This window comes from Mirounga leonina, unplaced genomic scaffold (genome assembly GCF_011800145.1).
Source record: "Mirounga leonina isolate KUSES-001 unplaced genomic scaffold, KU_Mleo_1.0 Mir_129, whole genome shotgun sequence".
NCBI classification, from domain to species: Eukaryota; Metazoa; Chordata; class Mammalia; order Carnivora; family Phocidae; genus Mirounga; species Mirounga leonina.
Window position 1 is genome coordinate 19,206,824 of NW_023270323.1, and position 19,031 is coordinate 19,225,854.

The 19,031-nt window shown below is 40.3% G+C and overlaps 1 protein-coding gene across 3 annotated transcripts in view; it reads left to right on the forward strand.

Annotated features, from left to right (window-relative positions):
• The first annotated feature begins 5,194 nt into the window (after positions 1-5,194).
• The window catches only part of CNOT6L (CCR4-NOT transcription complex subunit 6 like), a 113,969-nt gene continuing 100,132 nt past the window's right edge, over positions 5,195-19,031 (forward strand). The window contains exon 1 of one of the 3 annotated variants that reach the window (XM_035004715.1): positions 5,195-5,258. Coding sequence is in view for 2 of the 3 variants with exons in the window: in XM_035004714.1 (XP_034860605.1) it covers positions 5,534-5,538 (5 nt within the window). In the remaining variant the exon portion in view is untranslated. Of the gene's footprint in view, positions 5,259-5,521; positions 5,539-5,589; positions 5,609-19,031 lie in introns of those variants that run through there. The other 2 variants (XM_035004714.1, XM_035004712.1) reach the window with 2 other exon arrangements.

Sequence of the window (19,031 nt, forward strand, 5' to 3'; positions counted from 1 at the left end):
AGTGTAACAAAGAGAACAACTGAGATCAGTTCCTAACATTGACTTTGCCATTGACTGCCTGTGTGATGTTTAGCAAGTCACTTTGCCTTAGGTTCCTCATGTGGAATATGAGGAATTAGGACAAGGTGACCTTCAACGTTTGGTAGACTATGATTCAACCAATAATAATGTCTTATTATAGTTTAGTTCAGTGACTTTCAAACTTATTTAGCAGCAGTTAGCCTTCTTTGAAAGAACTTTCATGCAGAGACACAATGTATTAGTCAGGATGTTTTGGTTTTGAGGTCTGACTCAAGTCAGTCTAGAAGTAGAAGGGAATTGACTAGTTAAGCGTACTATGTGAAAAGGTGCAGCTGGACCCCATGGGTGACTGGCACCTCATACTGGTGTTCCACTAGGACTTGCTCTACTTTCATCTCTGTGTAATGGCTTCATTCCACAAAAGCAGTATGTGGCCACTTGCCATTATCAAGACTCCCTTCTTTCCTCAGACTACCACTGTAGTGGGACAGCCCTTCTTTCCTTATTTCCACCTGAACACCTCCTGGGAAAGAGCTCTGCTTGCTTTGGCTTGAGTCACATGCCCACTCTGCAGCCAAGAAGTTGGGGGACTGAGCTGCAGCTGCCACTAAAGTCACCTGTTTATAGAACAGGCAGGAATAGTTTCTCCAAAAGAAAAGAATATTGTCTGTAGGAAAAGGAAAGTTACCAGGGAGACAAATAGATGGTCAATATGTAAAACAGAAACTTTCTAGTTGAAGTCCCACCTACCTGGTCCCCTCTGTACCCTAGGTGGTTTCTGGAGTATACCTTTCAAAACCCCATGAGGATCCTTGGAATATAGCATTAAAATAATTGATTGTATTGATTGGATAGCATGCCAGGTGCCTGCAAGTCCTTGATAAACTGAAGTACTAGATATTTACTGATGGTGGTAGTGCTTAATTAGAAAATTTCTGGAATAAGCGAAGTACTAGAAAGAGTGGTGCTGATGTTGATGGGGCTGGGGTGGAGATTCTGAATATTCAGGGATCAAGGAACTTGAGATGGGAAGTATAGAAAGAAAGAGAAGGCAGGAGGGCACCAAGATGAACTTTGCCTGCTTTGCCATTTTATCTAGGACTAACATATCATATGGCACACTATATAATGGTGGAAAATGTTCATCTTTGGCCAGGGTGGCGTGATGGTCCTTGGTGTCATCCATAGTCATTCTAGAGAAAGGAATAAAGGGGAGGTTGATGGACAGAGAGAGTTGGTGGACCTGGAGAGGGGCAGAGGCAGTGAGTAAAGACACCTTTCTTGGATGAATATACCCATGGTAGATGGCAGCTCAAAAAATATTAGAAATAAAGTAATGAGGATACAGGGAGACAGAAGAGGAATAAGATGAGTTAAGATGGGAAGATAGAGAGGAATGTGGTTCAGGAAAGGGTAGAATATGTCACTGGAATATAGTTTGGATGCCCTGTCCGGAGGTCTGGGAAGTAAAAATTCAAGATCATCTTGATTAATACTTGTTTAAAAGTTGTACTGAGTATCAGGTAAAATTACATTTAATTATTTTACCAATTACATCTTACTAAATAAATGTGATACTTTTCTTGAAAAATTATGTAGCTACCAATATAAGTGTACTAAAATCAGTAAAGTCAAATTTAGTTCTTTATCAAATAGTAATGATGTTCTTAAATAAAAAACTTTAAACCTTTGCCTTTTGAGCAAACTGTTCAACAGAATTTCAGAAAACAGATAAAAGAACATAGTTCTCAGGGATCTTATAGGTCCAGTTACCTATGCTACTGACAGAAAAAACATGGAGATCAGATATACTCAGATCAAATATTAATTGCTAATTTGGAAAAGACACAGGTGGTCACTAGAACATCAAGTACTTTTTTTTTAATTGGGAAGGAATGAACAATTCTGTAACAATGCAAATAAACGTAAGTGTTGTTTCAGAACAAATTGTACCTACACAGTGCTGCTATTACCAACTTGGTCAAAAAGGCCTTACTTAAGCCAGAAGCTTTCAGTGGGATAAATCACTTTTTTTAAAAGAGAGACTTTTCTATTGTGTTCTTATTTTTAATGTTAATAAAAAATTGCAATGTCTGACAAACATGAAAAATTCCCATGTAATGAGACATCAAAACAGGTTACCATTCTGTTGCAAACTTTGATCTACTATAAAACTGCTTTTTAAAAATGGCTTAAGTGCTAATGTTTTGTTGTTATTGCAATGTATTTTTAATTGGAATCTTAGGAGCTTTTTAGTATCAATGATGATTTAATTTCTCAGCATCTATACAATGCCAACTATTTGGAAAATTATTTCTCTGATCTCAATCTCATAGCAAATGAGAAAAACAATCTGTTTTTGGGATGATATAGTTATTTTTATTAATATATAGAAGTTTTGCTTTCCTTTTGTTTTCGGTGAGTCAATACATTTGCTATGGTATAGAGAGAACATTCCTGAGAGTAGAGGTTATTTAAACTTAACCTGCATTCGATTGTTTTTTTTTAATTAAAAAAAAACAAACAAAGCCACCTACTATTGTTAACTCCGAATGTCACAATTACAATTATTCAATGGATTGTGATCATTTACTATATAAAATTCAGAGACCAACAATGAACATTCCCCATATGAACCTGAGCTTCAAGACTAGCAAACCATACCATTTATTAGTGCTTCCTTAACATCTGCAAAGGCTATCCCCTCTTTCCTCACCCCAGTCGCTACTTGCTAGTCAGCCTGTGAGAGTGATAGCAGAGAGAGATAGCATATGGTTCCAGTAAAAATGCCAGTGCTATCAGCCTTATCCTCCTGGGTATTGTTGTGACTATTAATTTTGTGTTACCTTTCATAATTTCATTTCTGGTTGTTCTGTGAGAATTTCCTGTTTAGAGTCTGTTTCCCCTACAACCATTGTGAGCTACGTAAGAATAGGGACTATATATGCTTATCTTTGTGTTTCTGAGGCTAAATACAATGTCTGGAACATAATATCCCCTCCATAGATGTTTGTTTAATATATATAAACGAATAGCTAGGAATTTATCTATCTATAGGTATTTTAAGAAGCTTAAATCTTTTGAGGATATGCCATCATCACATTTGTATTTTTCGGGTGTTTATTTTCCTCTTTTCTTCAGCAGTTGTAGTATTTCTCCTTGGGGGAAGAGTGTGTGCCAAATAGAAATGCTGTGGCAAAAGGCCATTCAGGCAGGTTTACTAGTCTGGGCTCCTGAAGTGCCTCGTTTCTTTGTTACTTACAAAGTTAGAGATCACTATTCATATATGTCAGCCTAGAGTGAAGATAGTTGGGAATGAGTGAGGCTTCCTCCAGGATTAGGCCATTTGACACCTATTACAGAGGCTGGAATGGGGGTGCTAGAGAGGGAAATAGAAACTTAACACGGAAAAAAAAAAAAAGAAACTTAACACAGTTGGAAAACAAAGTAGCCCAGTCTTCTATATCTTAAGGGGCTTCTTCACTCACTCACTCACTTTCTGGTGACAAAAATGAAAGTGGTGCAATTGTTCTTTTGCAATGGTGGACTCCATATCCGACCAGTTCTGGCTAAATGATGATTTGTATGTACCACACCTTCCCCGCCCGCCGCCCCCCACCCCCCGAGGTAATGAAGACCTTTGGCTTTCAATAATAAAGGCCTAATTAATTGCAACCAACACAACATACTTAGTATGCTGAACAACACCCCTGTGGGGGGAAAAAATACTCTACGCTGCTAATATACCTATGCTGCTTGTTTAAGTACGCAAGCCCGGAGCATGCATCGAGAGATTGTGCAAAACTGCAAGCAATAGCAGTATTCTGCCTCTAGAGCTGGTATAATTTTTGGACTACCGGTGGTAAAAAGCAGAAGCTGATCCACAAAAACATAATTAAACCCCAGAAACTTAAAATGTCAAGGCCACATTCACCAAGTAAACATTAATCTTTCTCGTTTCCGTTTTGATGTTTTCATTCGTGGGGGGGGGGGGGCACTGCCAAACAAACGTAATTCTATCGCGAGAGGGGAGAATTAGCAAATAGGAAGGGGATTAACGCAGAGCGTCACAGGTTCTTTTATTTACCTTTCGCGACACAACTTACAGATGTTTTATGTAAAAAAAAACCCACAAAAAACCCATCGAAGATGTCAGGAAACCTCTCCTTCGTCACTTCACCTCACCTGGCGTCTCATTAGCTACCCAGACCAGCGCTCAGCTTCGCAGTCAGGCAGCCTCTGGCGAGCATGCAGTAAACAGCGCCGAGTCCAGGCACGAACACAGGGTGAGGATGGTTCGCCAGTCTCTTCCCCACCACGGCTTTGTGGACGTGGATTTTTGATACCCTACCAGTCTTCCCAGCTCTGCTCGTCACTGAAGCCAAGAAAAGAGAGCAAAAAAGCGGTAAGGGTAAAGGAGAAAATGGGTAAGACTCCTGGCAGCCACGCGCGCACGCGCGCCAAGACCAAACGCCCTGACCAGGGGGCGGGGCCGAGTCGCGGCGCTGGAGCTCCGCCTCCTCCCCCTCACCCCCGCGCAGGGGAGTGACTGACTCTCGCCAGCCCCTCCACGTCAATCAACCCTCCTCCTTCTCGCACTCTCTGCACCTTGTTATTAATCTCAATACCGATATCGCGCGGACGCCTCTCCCCCGGCCTTCGGGGGTGTGAACGTGTGTGAGCGAGAGCGAAGGCACCGAAAGCTGGCGTCTCTGTGCAGCAGCCTTGGGCCCGGCAGCAGCGGCAGGCGCAGCAGCAACCCCCGCAGCGGCGGCAGCCCCAGTGCCAGGAGGCCAAGGCCAAGGCCAGGCTCTGCGCGGCTCTCGGAGTAATAGCCGCGGCTTCGGAGGCTGCGGGGGCGTAGCTTCCTCCGGCAGGGGGCTTTCGCGTCGGCGGCCGCGGGGCCTCTCCTGAGCGCCCAGGGTCACCGTCCCTGAAACCCGGCGGCGCGGCCCTCGTCCCCCTCCCCGCCCCCAGTCCGTCTCCTCGCTCCCGTCAGCCGTCCTCTTCGCCGCTGCCTCTGCTGTTCCTCAGGCGGCCCGGCCCGGCCCGCCCGCCCCGCGTCCCCTCCGGCCGGTGCCTCTCCCCCCGGCGGGCTGCCTGCATGTCTTTGCTGCCCTCAGCCCCGCCGCCACCGCCGCCGCCGCCTCCCCCGCCGCCGCAGCACCAGCACCAGCAGCAGCCGCCCCGCCGCCGCCGCCGTCGCCGCCGCCCGGACCCCGGCGCGCTGAATGCAGGTGAGGAGGGGGCGCAGGCCCTCCGCGACCCCAGGCCCGGGCGCCTTGCGCGCCCGTCCGCCCGCGAGCGGGGTGCGGGCCCTGCCTGTCGCGGCGGCTTCCCTTCGGGGCGGGCGGGAGCGAGGCCCGCCCGTGGGTGTTTGTGTTTGCGTCTGCGGCTTCGGAGGGGAAGCATCTGTGGGGGCCTGGTGCGCGCGCGCGCGTGTTTGTGTGTGTGTGTTTCCCCTGCCGCGGGGAAATGGCTGCTGTTGCCTCTCCTGGGCCAGAGGAAGAGAATGAGGTAGAGTGTTTTTGTGCCTCCGAGTAGACCGAGAGTGGTGGCAAGAGGAGCGCGTCCCCGGGGAAATGAGGTGGGAGAGGGACAAATGTGCGTGTGGGTGTGCGAGTTGGGACTCTGGCGGGCGGGGAGGCGGCCTGAGGACCCAGAGCGAGTGGGTGTGTGTCGGCTGTGGGGCTGACCCGCGTCGCTGTCGGAGGCGGCGAAGGTTCCGGGGTGTGTGTGTGTGTGTGTGTGTTGGGGGGTCCGCGCCCAGGGCCCGGGACTCTGGGGGCGGATTTCGTGTGTCTGGGACCCCCCGAGTGGCGTGTCCGTCCCCCCCCTTTTGTGGCCGAGGCTCCGGTGCCTCGCAGGTGAGAGCTGCTCGGCTTCGGCCCGGCCGGGGAGGGTAGTGTGTGCGCGGCACGCGCACAGCAGCCAGGCCGGGAGAGCCGCGGGTCGGGGCCGCGCCGCTGTTCTCGGGGCCCGGCAGGAAGCGCGCCGGCCTGCAGCGCGGCCTAACCGCCTCGGCGCCCGCCAGCCAGCGCGCCAGCCTCCCGCCGCCCTCCTCGGACGCCTCCCGGGACGCCGGGCCCGCGGGGGCCCAGGGCGCTGCCTCGGGCCTGGGCAGGTGAGGGTCGGAGGCGGGACGCGCGGATTGCCGTCGCCTCGGCCGCCTCCGCGTCTGCTGAGGAGAGGCGAAGGCAGATTTTGGCGTTCGAACTGCAAGCTCTTCCCCTAGCCGGCGGTGGGACCTGAGGGAAAGTGAATCAAAGCAGTAAAATCTCGGGAATACGCGGTGTTGAGATCCCTTCCCTTCCTCTTTCCCTGAAGGCTGGGTGGAGAGACTGAGTACACGTTTTCAGTTTTCGTTGCAAGTATTTTCTCTTGGATAATATGTATGCAATTTTTAAGATAACATTTTTCTTGAGAGGCGGGGGAAGAAATGGAGCCTGGCTTCCCTGTCCTGTGGTGTTGGTGGGATTGGATCGATTTTGTGCATTTGAAATTGTTTTATCCTGCCTCCTAGGGGGAAAGGCGTGTACGCGCCGAGCTGAGGAGGTCGGTGAGGAAGAGGAAGTTACTGTAGCTGTCATCGTCCTTAACTCGGCCTATTTAGCTGCTTAGATGGATTGTGTTCAGGGAGTTTAGCGGAGCCGTTTGTACACGTTGGAAGCACAGTACTACATTTTACTACCGTATTGCCTCTACTTATCTTAATTGTCAATCAGGATAGTCACGTACAAACAAACAAGTTTTCGCTCAGAATCTCCAAAACCTAGATCAAGTAGCCTTTATTGTCTACCCAGTGTGTGCTCCTGGAAAGCTATTTTGAGAGTAGTCTAAGCAAAACGGAACTATAAAGATAAAGCTGCCAATAGGTGTACAGTGCGTTGTAGACCCAAATATAAATGGTATTTGGATAATTATTTGCTCATCTACTTTACTCCACCCTCTTTCCGTTTGCATTTAGTAAGCTCATCTAGCTAAAACCGTATGGATAAAGTCATGATACAGATTGGATCTTTGCAGACCATGCTCTGTATAATGGCCAGATAGCTCTGTTTCTAAACCTGGTCTCACAAAGAAATGTTCCAGGCTGTTCACTGGGAACAAGAGTGGAGGGAAGAATAGGAGTGGAGAGCTGTTCTCTATGACCACTGCTGGAAAAACAACATAAGTAGTTTAGTGGAAAAAAGGACTTGTTTTACAGACCTCAGAACTCTGGCTGGGCCATTTTTCTTAGCTTTTTGACCTTAGCAAGTTACCTAATGTCTATAAACCTCAATTTTCTCATTTGTAACAAGCAGATAATACATTTATAGTAAGATTGACCTGGGGGTAGAATGAGAAAACATGTTTGGCACATAGTAGATGCTTAGTTAAATATTCCTCCTCCTGCAGCCCTGATTGTGATCACTGAAAAACATGTATAGAAGTACAAATACCCAGGGCACCTGGGTGGCTCAGTCGTTAAGCGTCTGCCTTCGGCTCAGGTCATGATCCCAGGGTCCTGGGATCGAGCCCCACATCGGGCTCCTTGCTCAGCGGGAAGCCTGCTTCTCCCTCTCCCACTCCACCTGCTTGTGTTCCCTCTCTCGCTGTCTCCCTCTCTGTCAAAAAATAAATAAAATCTTTAAAAAAAAAAAAGTACAAATACCCATTTGATAATTGAGAGCAGTATTATGTAACTGTAGGTTAAAAATCAAGACAATAGAACATTTCAAAGTCCTTTGATAATACATAAAGTATATATAAACAGTTTTAAGTTGTATTTTATGTCTTTCCTAGAAATGAGACTGTCATTAAAGTGGCCTAGTATATTAGTTTATAGAGACTATCTAGTCATACATTTTTACCCCCATATTTTTGAATAGGCATCTCTCAGTTTCACTGCTCTTTATGAATTCTGTCTATGTAGCCCTGGAAAAAATTGTTCACACTGTATGTAGCACATATATGTTCCAATACAATCAAGCATTAAAATGGTTTAGTTTACCTTTATAGATTCACAAAGAATAGTGCCCCCAAAATTGCTGTGTAACTCTTTTAGTTCATGTTGACTGATTTGGAAAACAAAAACCTCTTGGAATATTTTCCTGAATGGTTTAAGGAAAAATCCTCAGTCAGCTTTCAATAGTTTTCCATTTTTATTCTGTGTGGAATAGTAAATGTGCTGTTCATTTAATTTTAATTGTATTGTGGGAAAAAATGATATGGAATTTAAAGGCAATGGAGAGGTTAAAGAAGGATTTTTTTTTTTCGTGAAGGCAGGGTGAAGAGAATGTGGGAGGAGTTTCATTGGGTTAAGTTTGTACTATCTGTTTACTAATGCCAGGTTTCCCAGTTAGGCCTTATTTTTATTTATATCAGCAATGTTAAACTTTAAAAAAAAAACCTATAAAGCACTAAAATTTTAACACTTTTGTGAAGCACAGGGAGAACTTTTTTAGAATGCAAAATGTCATGGTTTTGTTTAAGTGTGTGTCTTATGGGTATGTGTACATTTACAGTGAACAGTTATCTGCCATATGGTTATATTTATTTATTTTTTTTACAGATTTTATTTATTTATTTGACATAGAGTGAATGAGAGAGAGAGCACATGAGCGTGGGGAGGGTCAGAGGGAGAAGCAGGCTGCCCGCCGAGCAGGGAGCCCGATGCGGGACTCGATCCAGGGACTCCAGGATCATGACCTGAGCCGAAGGCAGTCGCTTAACCAACTGAGCCATCCAGGCGCCCATATGGTTATATTTAAAGGAAGAATTCTTACCTTAAGAATTATAGATGATAATAAAATAAAGAAATACACAAATTATGGATAATTTTTAATACTTTAAGAACAATATAATAGGAATTTTGCCTTTAAGTAGATATTAGATATTACAAATTAGACATTATGAATTACAGTGTTTTAAAACACTTCATAATTTTTTAATTTGAGAAAATTGAGGAAAACATTTCTTTGTAATCATGAAAATATACTGAACTAAAATAAAATATTAAGACATGTGGACAGTAAAATTTATTAACAGTGGAACTGCTCATGCTATCATTGTTTAAAGTAATTATGTTACAACAAAATTAAGGTGGAAAATTGTTTAGATTTTAAAATTTAATGTTACTTAAAGGGCTTTTAAACAATCTTTCCAAAGTATCCCTTACAAATGTCTTTGGGGGGAATTGAAATACTTAAGACTTTGTGCATGTATTACTTTGGATAATGCTAATTAGGGTAATAAGTACACCAGAATTTCAGTGGCTTAACACATGTAAGTTTGTATTTTGCTCACATGTAACAGTTCTGTGCAGGTGCTCCTGGTTAGCAGGCTTGTGGCTTTCCTCCATGTGGTATTTGAGGGACCCACACTCCTTAACATCTATGGCTCTAGCATTCTTTAGGGCTTTGGAGCCTTGTGTGTTACTTACAGGCCATTTCTTAAGAACTCCCAGACTTAAAGTGACAAACATCTGCCCACATTGGACTGGTGAGAATTTGTCACAGAGCCTTATTTGAATGCAAGGGGGATGGGAATGTAGTCCCCAGATGGTGGACAGCTTGGGGCATTTCATGATGTTGTTTTAGATGGTAGCGTGTATTTATGAAATTATGTCAAAAAGGTGAGTTATAATACTTAAAAATTGCTTTCCATCTTCAAAGAGTAAAATTGGGGTGAGGAGGTGGGGGGGGTGGTGGGAGAAGGAAGGAGTTAAAGCCACAAGAGGAGGAAGAGCTCTCTCCTATGAGGAGTTTGAACGACAAGTGGAATCTAGCTATTTAAAGATACAAATTTTACAGAGAACGTAACAATTGGATTTTACAACCTTTAGTAGGTCTCTCCTTTACTATCTAGTTATCAACTGTCATTGTGGTCTATTGGGCTTCGGCTGTTTGAGTTTTTCTCTTTGTAATTTGAAATCAGTTGACTTTGAATTTCAGTTTCTGTGTTACAGTTCCATGGGAAACACAGTTTTGAATTTTCACTCTCTCTTTAGGATAAATTATTATTATTATTTTATACTTTAAGGAAATATTTAGGTGGACCTTACTGTGTTTTCTTGTTTGCTGTTGCTGTTTTTGTAATTCTAAACTCATTTTAATTAATATATGTGAGACTTCACTCAACAATAAAATCATCAAATAAACAACAAAGGTTTAATTATTAACTTGTGCTCATGTTTCATGATGAAAATACTACAACTTTCTTTAACTGCACTAACAGTGAGCCTCTAATATATTAAATGAATTTTATCTCTGGGCAACTTTAATTTTAATTAAATCATAACTTACTCTTTCATTACCTAGGATTATTGTAATGTGAAACCTTATCTCTATGTTCTCCACTTATTTTTATTCTGAACAGTTGGGTTAAGGATCTGAGGAATTTTATATATTCTGTATTCCTCCAAAGGAAGTCTTTTTTTTTTTTTTTTTTTTTTAAGATTTTTATTTATTTGACAGAGAGACAGTGAGAGAGGGAACACAAGTAGAGGGAGTGGGAGAGGGAGAAGCAGGTCTCCCGCCGAACAGGGAGCCCAATGCATGCGATGCGGGGCTCGATCCCAGGACCCTGGGACCATGACCTGAGCTGAAGGCAAGACGCTTAAGGACTGAGCCACCCAGGCACCCCTAAAGGAAGTCTTCTGAGTAGTCTTGTTAACTACTCCATGGTATATATTTTTAATATTTTGCATTTTGAAAATTCCAGCCCTTACTTGAGGGCCCATTCTTACCCATTATTATACTTGGTTCTAAAGTATGAAAGAAGTAGAAGAAACCCTTGCAAAGCATGTAGGTTATGAGGAAAGGAGATAAAACATATAATTTAATTATTTCAAAACAATGAATGAACAAGCCCAAGTCACTACAGTATAAGCTCTTTGCAGACATTCTGAGGGAGTAATGTGAAATGGAATGGTGGGTGGGTCAGGGACTACTTAAAAAATTGGGAGGGTTTTTTTGGTAACAGTTTTTTTGAGATAGAATTCACTTACCATAGAAGTAGCCCATTTAAAATATGTAACTCTGGTGTTTGGTATATTCACAGTTGTGCAGCCAGCATCATAATTTTAGAACATTTATATCACCTGAGATATAAATCCTATATCCTTTAAGAGTACCCCCCCCATACTCCCATACCCTTACTTCTAGGCAATCACTGATCTGCTTTCTGACTATATTTGCCTTTTCTGAACATTTCATACAAATGGAATCTTAATGTAATATGTGGTCTTTTATTACAGGCTTGTTTCACTTACCCCATTTTCAAGGTTTCATCCATGTTGTACTTCATTCTTTTTATGGCTGCATAATATGCTATCGTATGCATATATACTACATTTTGTTTATCAGCTAATGGACATTTGGGTTATTTCTACTTTTTGGCTATTATAAGTAATTCAATTATGAACATTCATATACAAGTTTTTGTGTACATAGTTTCAGTTCTCTTGGGTATATGCCTAGGAGTAAAATTGCTGGATTGTATGCCTCTGTGTTTATTTTCTCTTTCTTTATTTTTTAAAGCTTTTATTTTTTATTTTTTTTAAGATTTTATTTATTTATTTGACAGAGAGAGATAGCGAGAGCAGGAACACAAGCAGGGGGAGTGGGAGAGGGAGAAGCAGACTTCCTGCCGAGCAGGAAACCCGATGTGGGACTCGATCCCAGGACCCTGGGATCATGACCTGAGCCGAAGGCAGACACTTAACGACTGAGCCACCCAGGCGCCCCTAAAGCTTTTATTTTTTAAGTAGACTCTGCACCCAGTGTGGGGCTCGAACTCAAAACCTTGAGATCAAGAGTTGCATGCTCTACCGACCAAGCCAGCCAGGTGTGCCCCATGGTGCCTCTGTATTTAAACTTTTGAGGAACTTCTGTTTTCCAAAGCACCCTCACCATTGCACATCCCTACCAGCAGTGTATGAGGGCTCCAGTTTCTCCACATCCTTGCCAACATTTGTTACTATCTTTTTGATCATAGCTGATCATAGCTCTCCTAGTGAGTGTTAGTTATCTCATTGCAGTTTTGATTTGCATTTCCCTAAAGATGCTGAGTCTTCATTTGTTTATTGGTCATTTGTATATATATTTTCTGAGAGGTATGTATTCAGATCCTTTGCCCATTTTTAAGTTGTTATTTATCTTTTGATCACTGAGTTGTAAGAGTCTTTTGTATATTATAGATACAAATATTTCCCCCCAACTTGGTGAGTTATCCTCTCACTGCCCTGATGATGTCTTTTAAAGAAAAAAAGTTTTAAATTTTGATGAAAGTTTAATTTTTTGTTGCTTGTGCTTTTGGTGTCCTATCTAAGAAAATTATTTACTAATCTAAGGTCATGGAGATTTATCCTTCTGTTTTGTGCTAAGAGTTTTTTAGTTTTAGCACTTAGATTTATGATCCATTTTGAGTTAATTTCTGCATATGACCTGATGTAGGGAGTCTAGTCTAACATTATGTTTTTTGCATGCAGATACCTAGTTGTCCCAGTACCATTTGTGGAAAAGACTGTTCTTTGCCCATTTAATTGTTTTGTCATGCCTCTGGAAAATCCGTCAACTATAAACATGAAGGTTTATTTCTGGACTTAGTTTAATTCCATTGATCTATTTGATTTTCCTTATACCAAGTACTGTCTTGACCACTATAGCTTTATTATTGAGAAGGGGAAGTCCTCCAAATTTGTTCTTTTTCAAGATTGTTTTGGCTATTTGGGGTATTTCCTGTTTCCATATGAATTTCAGGATCACCTTGTCAATTTCTACAATGAAGCCGGCTGGAATTTTGATAGGAATTGTGTTAAATCTGTAGATAATTTGGGGAGCATTGCCATCTTAACAATACTAAGTCTTTTCCATTTATTTAGATTTTCTTTGATTTTTTCCCAACAATATTTTTCAGTTTTCAGAGTCTAAGTTACTGCATTTATTCCTAAATATTTTATTCTTTTAGATGCTATTATAAATGGAATTGTTTTTTTAATTTTTGGGGGGTTCATTGCAAGTGTATAAAAATACAATTGATTTTTGTCTCTTGATCTTGTGTCTTGCAACCTTGCTGAATTTATCAGGTCTAATAATACTATTTTAGTTCATTACATAGCATTTTCTCTATAACAAGGGTCATGTCACTGGTAAAGATAGTTTTTACTTCTTTTCCAATCTGGATGCATTTTATTTCATTTTCTTGTCTAATTGTCTTGGCTGAAACCTCCAGTACATTGTTGAAAAGAAGTGTCAACAGATAATCATGTCTTCTTCCTGATCTTGGGGGAAAGCATTCATCTTCCGCTATTAAGTATGTTGTTAGCTGTGGGGTTTTCATAGATACTCTTTGTTAGGTTGAGGAGGTTCTATTTCTAGTTTGTTGAGTGTTTCTCTCATGAAGGGGTTCTGGGGTGTTAGGGTTGAATTTTGAGGGAAGTATGAAATATGGATTACAAAAGTGAAGATACTGTGTCCAGTATTGAGAGGCAGGTAATAATGCTTAACTTGTTTGAGAAAGAGGAGCTGGCTTTCACCACCCTCTTTTCCCTCTCCCTTATTTCCTTCCCTCCGTACTCCTTATATGTTCTCTAATTGCCTTCTCATTGATCCATATACACATTTGGAGGGCCCTTAATCCTTTACTGAAGATTTTCTGAGTAATTCAGCCTTCTTGAGTAGTGGAGAATATTGTTTCTCTTCAAAAAACGTTTAATAAAAACAGTGTGAGGGTTTTTTTTCTGATTACATTGATAGCTAGTTCGGAGGGGGACACAGTTAAGCAGAATACTAAACCATAAATGAAGAGCTAACCATAGGATTAAAAAGATGGGAACACATTTTTGTGATTATCGAGGGTATATTTAATGAAGAATTCCATATTTACTTTGAACCTGGTTGTTAACTGACTTTTTCCCAAAATATTTCAGCATGAATGGTTTTGTTTTTGTAAGTTTTCTAAAAAACTTGATAGCTTTCTTAGGAAATTTTGTTCTGCAAACTAAGGTTATGTTTCATTTGATGTGGTGATTATTACCCTTTAGTTTTTGGAACTTCAATTGTGTGTCCATGCAGCTACATTCTGATTAGATAAATATTTAAAAAAGACTTATTTCTGTCCCATGTTATACATCGCAGAAGTTAAATAACTTTGGATTAGCCAGAATCTTCCTGTTTACAAGTCAAAATTATTAAGTGGTAATAGATTTTTTGTTCTGTATTCTCTTTTGTAGCAAGATACCTATCATTTTTTTTCAGACCACATTAAAATCTCATTACAGATAAAAACCTATTTTTAATTTTTTTTTTTTTTTTTTTAAAGATTTTATTTATTCACTTGAGAGAGAGAATGAGATAGAGAGAGAGCACATGAGAGGGGGGAGGGTCGGAGGGAGAAGCAGGCTCCCTGCCGAGCAGGGAGCCCGATGCGGGACTCGATCCCGGGACTCCAGGATCACGACCTGAGCCGAAGGCAGTCGCTTAACCAACTGAGCCACCCAGGCGCCCCTATTTTTAATTTTTTTGAAGAAATAAGTAGTTCACTTTGCTCTGTGAGGGACTCATTCATACTGAATAGATGCCAGGTATTTTGGGGCTTTCATATTGTTTATTAACAGTAGAAATTAGTGACACTAATTGGTGACACAAAGTAGAAGTTACAACACTTTATCTTATATTCATTTTTTGCAGAGAGAACCTCTCTGTAATCTTAGAGTTTAGAATCTTTTTCTCTTCCCACATTGCTTAGATTCCCTAAATGAGTAACATAGATCAGAGTTATATAATACCAGTTACAAATACTACTAAGAGAATAGAACTAAATATAGGCTATACTAACTGTAATGTCTCTTTATACAAAGACTTTCTTGAGATCTTTATGTATATATTCGTTGCTGTCTGATCATCTTTAAATTTAAAACCAAGAAATAGGCAAGAGTATGTTCTGCTGTAGGTTCATGTCAGTGCAGTCTTCTGTAATTTATGAAATAATATATCATGAATATACAGAATATGATCTTGAAACAGTACAAGAATTTTAATCACTTTAAAGTATATCTCACTTAATAAATACTAAGTTTTTGCTGGCTACCAGCTATTGTATTCAGGGTTCTGGGCAATAAAAAGTTTGGAATGTAATCTTTTTTACTAGGAAATGGAACAGGTATTTATTGGACTGCTGAGAACTAAGGACTGTGAAAAGCCATCCCCTTCCCTTTAAATAGTAATCTAAACTAGTTTTCATGAAAATCCTGTGAAGTAGAGAATGATTCTCATTCTGTAGGTGGTTAATAATGTGAGCCCTTGGATCCTTCACTTCTAGCTCTTGGGGAAACTCCCTACACCATATTTCAGTTTCCTCATCTGTAATAGGGAGATGATAATAGTTCTTATCTTGCAAGGTTGTTGTGAAGATTAAATCAAGTATATCTATAAAGTGCTTAGAACAGTAGTATGTGGCACATCCATAGTAAAAAACAAAACCTGGAACTCAATATAAGTTAGCCAGTACTGTTTCTTATTATTAGGATCCATACAAGTTAATAACAAGTCTTAAATGTTGGTGAAATCAGTATTTAGAGTAGGATCTGTTTGACTCCAGAATACTTACTCTTACACTACTTATACATATAAGGGATTTAAGCCCTGATAAATAGCAAGTGTAAGCAGAATATGCTAACTGACAAAGACCATTAAGTGCTATAACATAGAGTACATACCAGTTTGTAATCTACAAGGATAAAGAGGAGGTAGAAGTTGATCTCTCCTTTATGGTTAGGAGAAGGAAGGAAAGGAAAAGGTAGTGGAACACTGCAGCATCCATTATTGCTTCTTTAACTTCTGTTCCTTTGTATACATTGTCACCAGAGAAATCCTTGCAAAATTCATTTGACACTGCTTAAGTTCTCTTTTTAAAATCCTTCAATAATAGTAATAGTTACTATTTTTTGGTTGCATACTGTGTGCTGAGGGCAGGAGTTGGTGTTTTATGTAAAGGTCCTTACATAGTAAATATTTTGGCTTTGTGGGTCACATTAAGATCTCTGTCCTGTATTCTTTTTTTGTTGTAGTTTTTATTTTTTTTTATCCTTTAAAAATGTAAAACCATTAATTGCTGGCAAGCCAAGCTGTAATTTGCTGACCTCTCTTAGGAGATTTACATGAATTCTTGTTAGAATCCTGGCAAAATTGATATTATTAATCCCTATTTTATAGTTGAGGATACTGAAGCTCAGAGAGGCAAATTTGATGAAACTCACATAACAAGGAAATGACAGCTCAAATTCAGATTTAGGTCATTGGAATTCCTAAACCTGTGTACTTTCCAGGATATCCTGCTGCTGCTTATTTTCTTTAGAAGGGAGTGGAGATTTCATAGGATTATGTGTAAGACCCATCATGATCTTGTCCTTGTGTACTTCTCCAGTTTTATCATTTTATTACTCCTCTCTCCTGAACATATTCCCTAGACTTGTCATACTGAGTGACTTATAGCTTGGTTTATGGTTTGTATGTGCCTACAGTACTTTACACTTGATGACCTCATTGACTTTTTAAATAATTCACCTTAGCTTGTTCCTACTCTGAGAAATCTTGCCTGATGATACTTCCAGTCTTTGTTTTATGTTCTTTCTCTGTGCTTCCCTAGCATCTTGTGCATTCTTTTTTCATAACATTTACCATATTGTCTTGTATTTACCTGGTTTCTATTTCTACTTTTCCATTAAACTGTGAGTTTTTAAGGGCAGAGATACCTCACTTTGTAGCCCAAGTTGTTTGCAGGGGGTTAAACCCCTACTGTGTATCAGTGTACTGAGTGTTTAGTATATATTAGGGGCTTAGTTACTGTTTACTAAATGAATGAATAATCAAATGGCATTGCAAATGGTAGAAACGACATCAACAAATATGTAGTAACAGAAAGGCAAGTCCAGGTTCAAGTTTGAGAGGGAAATTTAGTTAATTTCTGGTTAACTTCCAGGGGTTCAGTGACAACAAGGAGGCTGGTAAGGCAAATTGGAACATGATTATTAGGGAGGGGTTTGAATGCCTAGGTAAAGAATTTTAGTGTTTTTTTTTTTTTTTTTAAGATTTTTATTTATTTATTGAGAGAGAGAATGATAGCATGAGAGGGGGGAGAGTCAGAGGGAGAAGCAGACTCCCCGCTGAGCAGGGAGCCCGATGCGGGACTCAATCCCGGGACTCCAGGATCATGACTGAGCCGAAGGCAGTCGTGTAAACAACTGAGCCACCCAGACGCCCAAGAATTTTAGTTTTATCCTATATTCAACTCTAGAGCAGCCAAGAGGTTTTTTACATCTATAAATTGAGGTTCTCTTATTAATGCCTGAATTTTGTTATAATGTTTTAAATGATACTTTATAGGACATAGCAATATATTACTTTTGATTAATAGTAACTGCAAATAGGGTTCTAGAATCTCACAATTACCAATATGACTGTTAAACACATTGGTAGCATTGAGTGCTTTTGAGCAGGTTGGTGACAGTTTGGAATAATAATTATTACTATTTTTAAAGATTTTATTCATTTGAGACACAGAGCTAGAGAGAGAGAGCATGAGCAGGGGGAGAGGCAGAGGGAGAGGGAGAAGCACACTCCCTGCTGAGCCAGGAGCCCAATGTGGGGCTCAATCCCAGGACCCTGGGACCATGACCCGAGCCGGAGGCAGACGCCTAACCATCTGAGCCGCCCAGGCGCCCCTGGAATAATTATTTAAGAAGATTATCTGGTTGAGGTATGCAGAATCAGTTGAGATCAGAATAGAAGGAGGGAGGCTCTTTTTTAAAGAGTTAAAATATGAAGTGGTAAGTCAAGAAATCTGTGTCAGTTGGGATAGCTAGAGCTTTTAATAAAGTGACATTGGTGATTAAATATGAAGGAAGAAGTCAGAGATGACTGAGAAATCAGAAGGAGGGGGAGATAATTTGGGGAGGAAAATTATGGATTCTGTGTTAGACAAATTGATTAAAATTGGAATGATTTTGTTTTTTCCCTGGATTTAGGCCCTAATTGCTTTATGCCTGAATAATTAGAATATCCTCATGATTGGTGTCCCTTCCTGCCTCTAATGGATGACTGGTATATTTGGATATAGGTGGATGTTTGGTGCTGTCGACCCTTTGGCAGACTGGAGAAGGCTGGAGCCTTTTTAGAATAATGATTTTAAGTGAATGAAAAAAAATAAGGTTAAAAAGGAACTTGTTACATTAAAATACTAAAATGTATAGAAACAAATTTGTGATATATTAATAATGTGCCTCTTATTAATACACTTAAATTACAAGATCTAGTAGTGAGTATAATAATTATCATAATTTTGAAGTTGTGGTACATACAGATGATATTTTGAGATATCTGTAACAACTATAATGTGATATGAAAATGTAACTTGTGTTAATGACCAAAATCACAGTTACTGCTAGTATCATGGTAGGTGTTTTAGTTCTAATTGAAAGAGGTACTAAATTTTCATTAGACATTAGTGAAGGTGGTGATGTAATTTTTTTCCTATGCAAATTTATAGATTTCCTGAGGTTTATGGACCCCAGGTTAGTAATCTTTGCTTGTATTATCTCCTGGTTTCCGTCTATTTTGTGTATTTTTGTCATAGTACTGTCCTTTTTTTTTTTTTTCACATGGCAATATTTTTTCATGTTTGCTTTTGGAAATACATGTTCCTTATATAAAAAAATACTGAAGAGCATAATTTCCTGGTCATCCTGTCTCATAGAGATCAAGACTGTTAGTAGTAGTGAACAATTGTGTGTTTCTGGGCAATATGTGTGTATATAACCACATAAACATATATAAATAGAAGGATTCTATATACTATTTTTTACATTTGTCTTCTGATTCAACAGCATATTATGGTCATTTTTTCCATCAGTAGATATGCCTCATGCTTTTAAAAATTGATAGCATTTTTTAAAAAGTGAGATCACCATAATACAAAAATCACTGTTTTAACGTATACACTTTAGTGGTTTTAGTATTTCACTGTGTTGT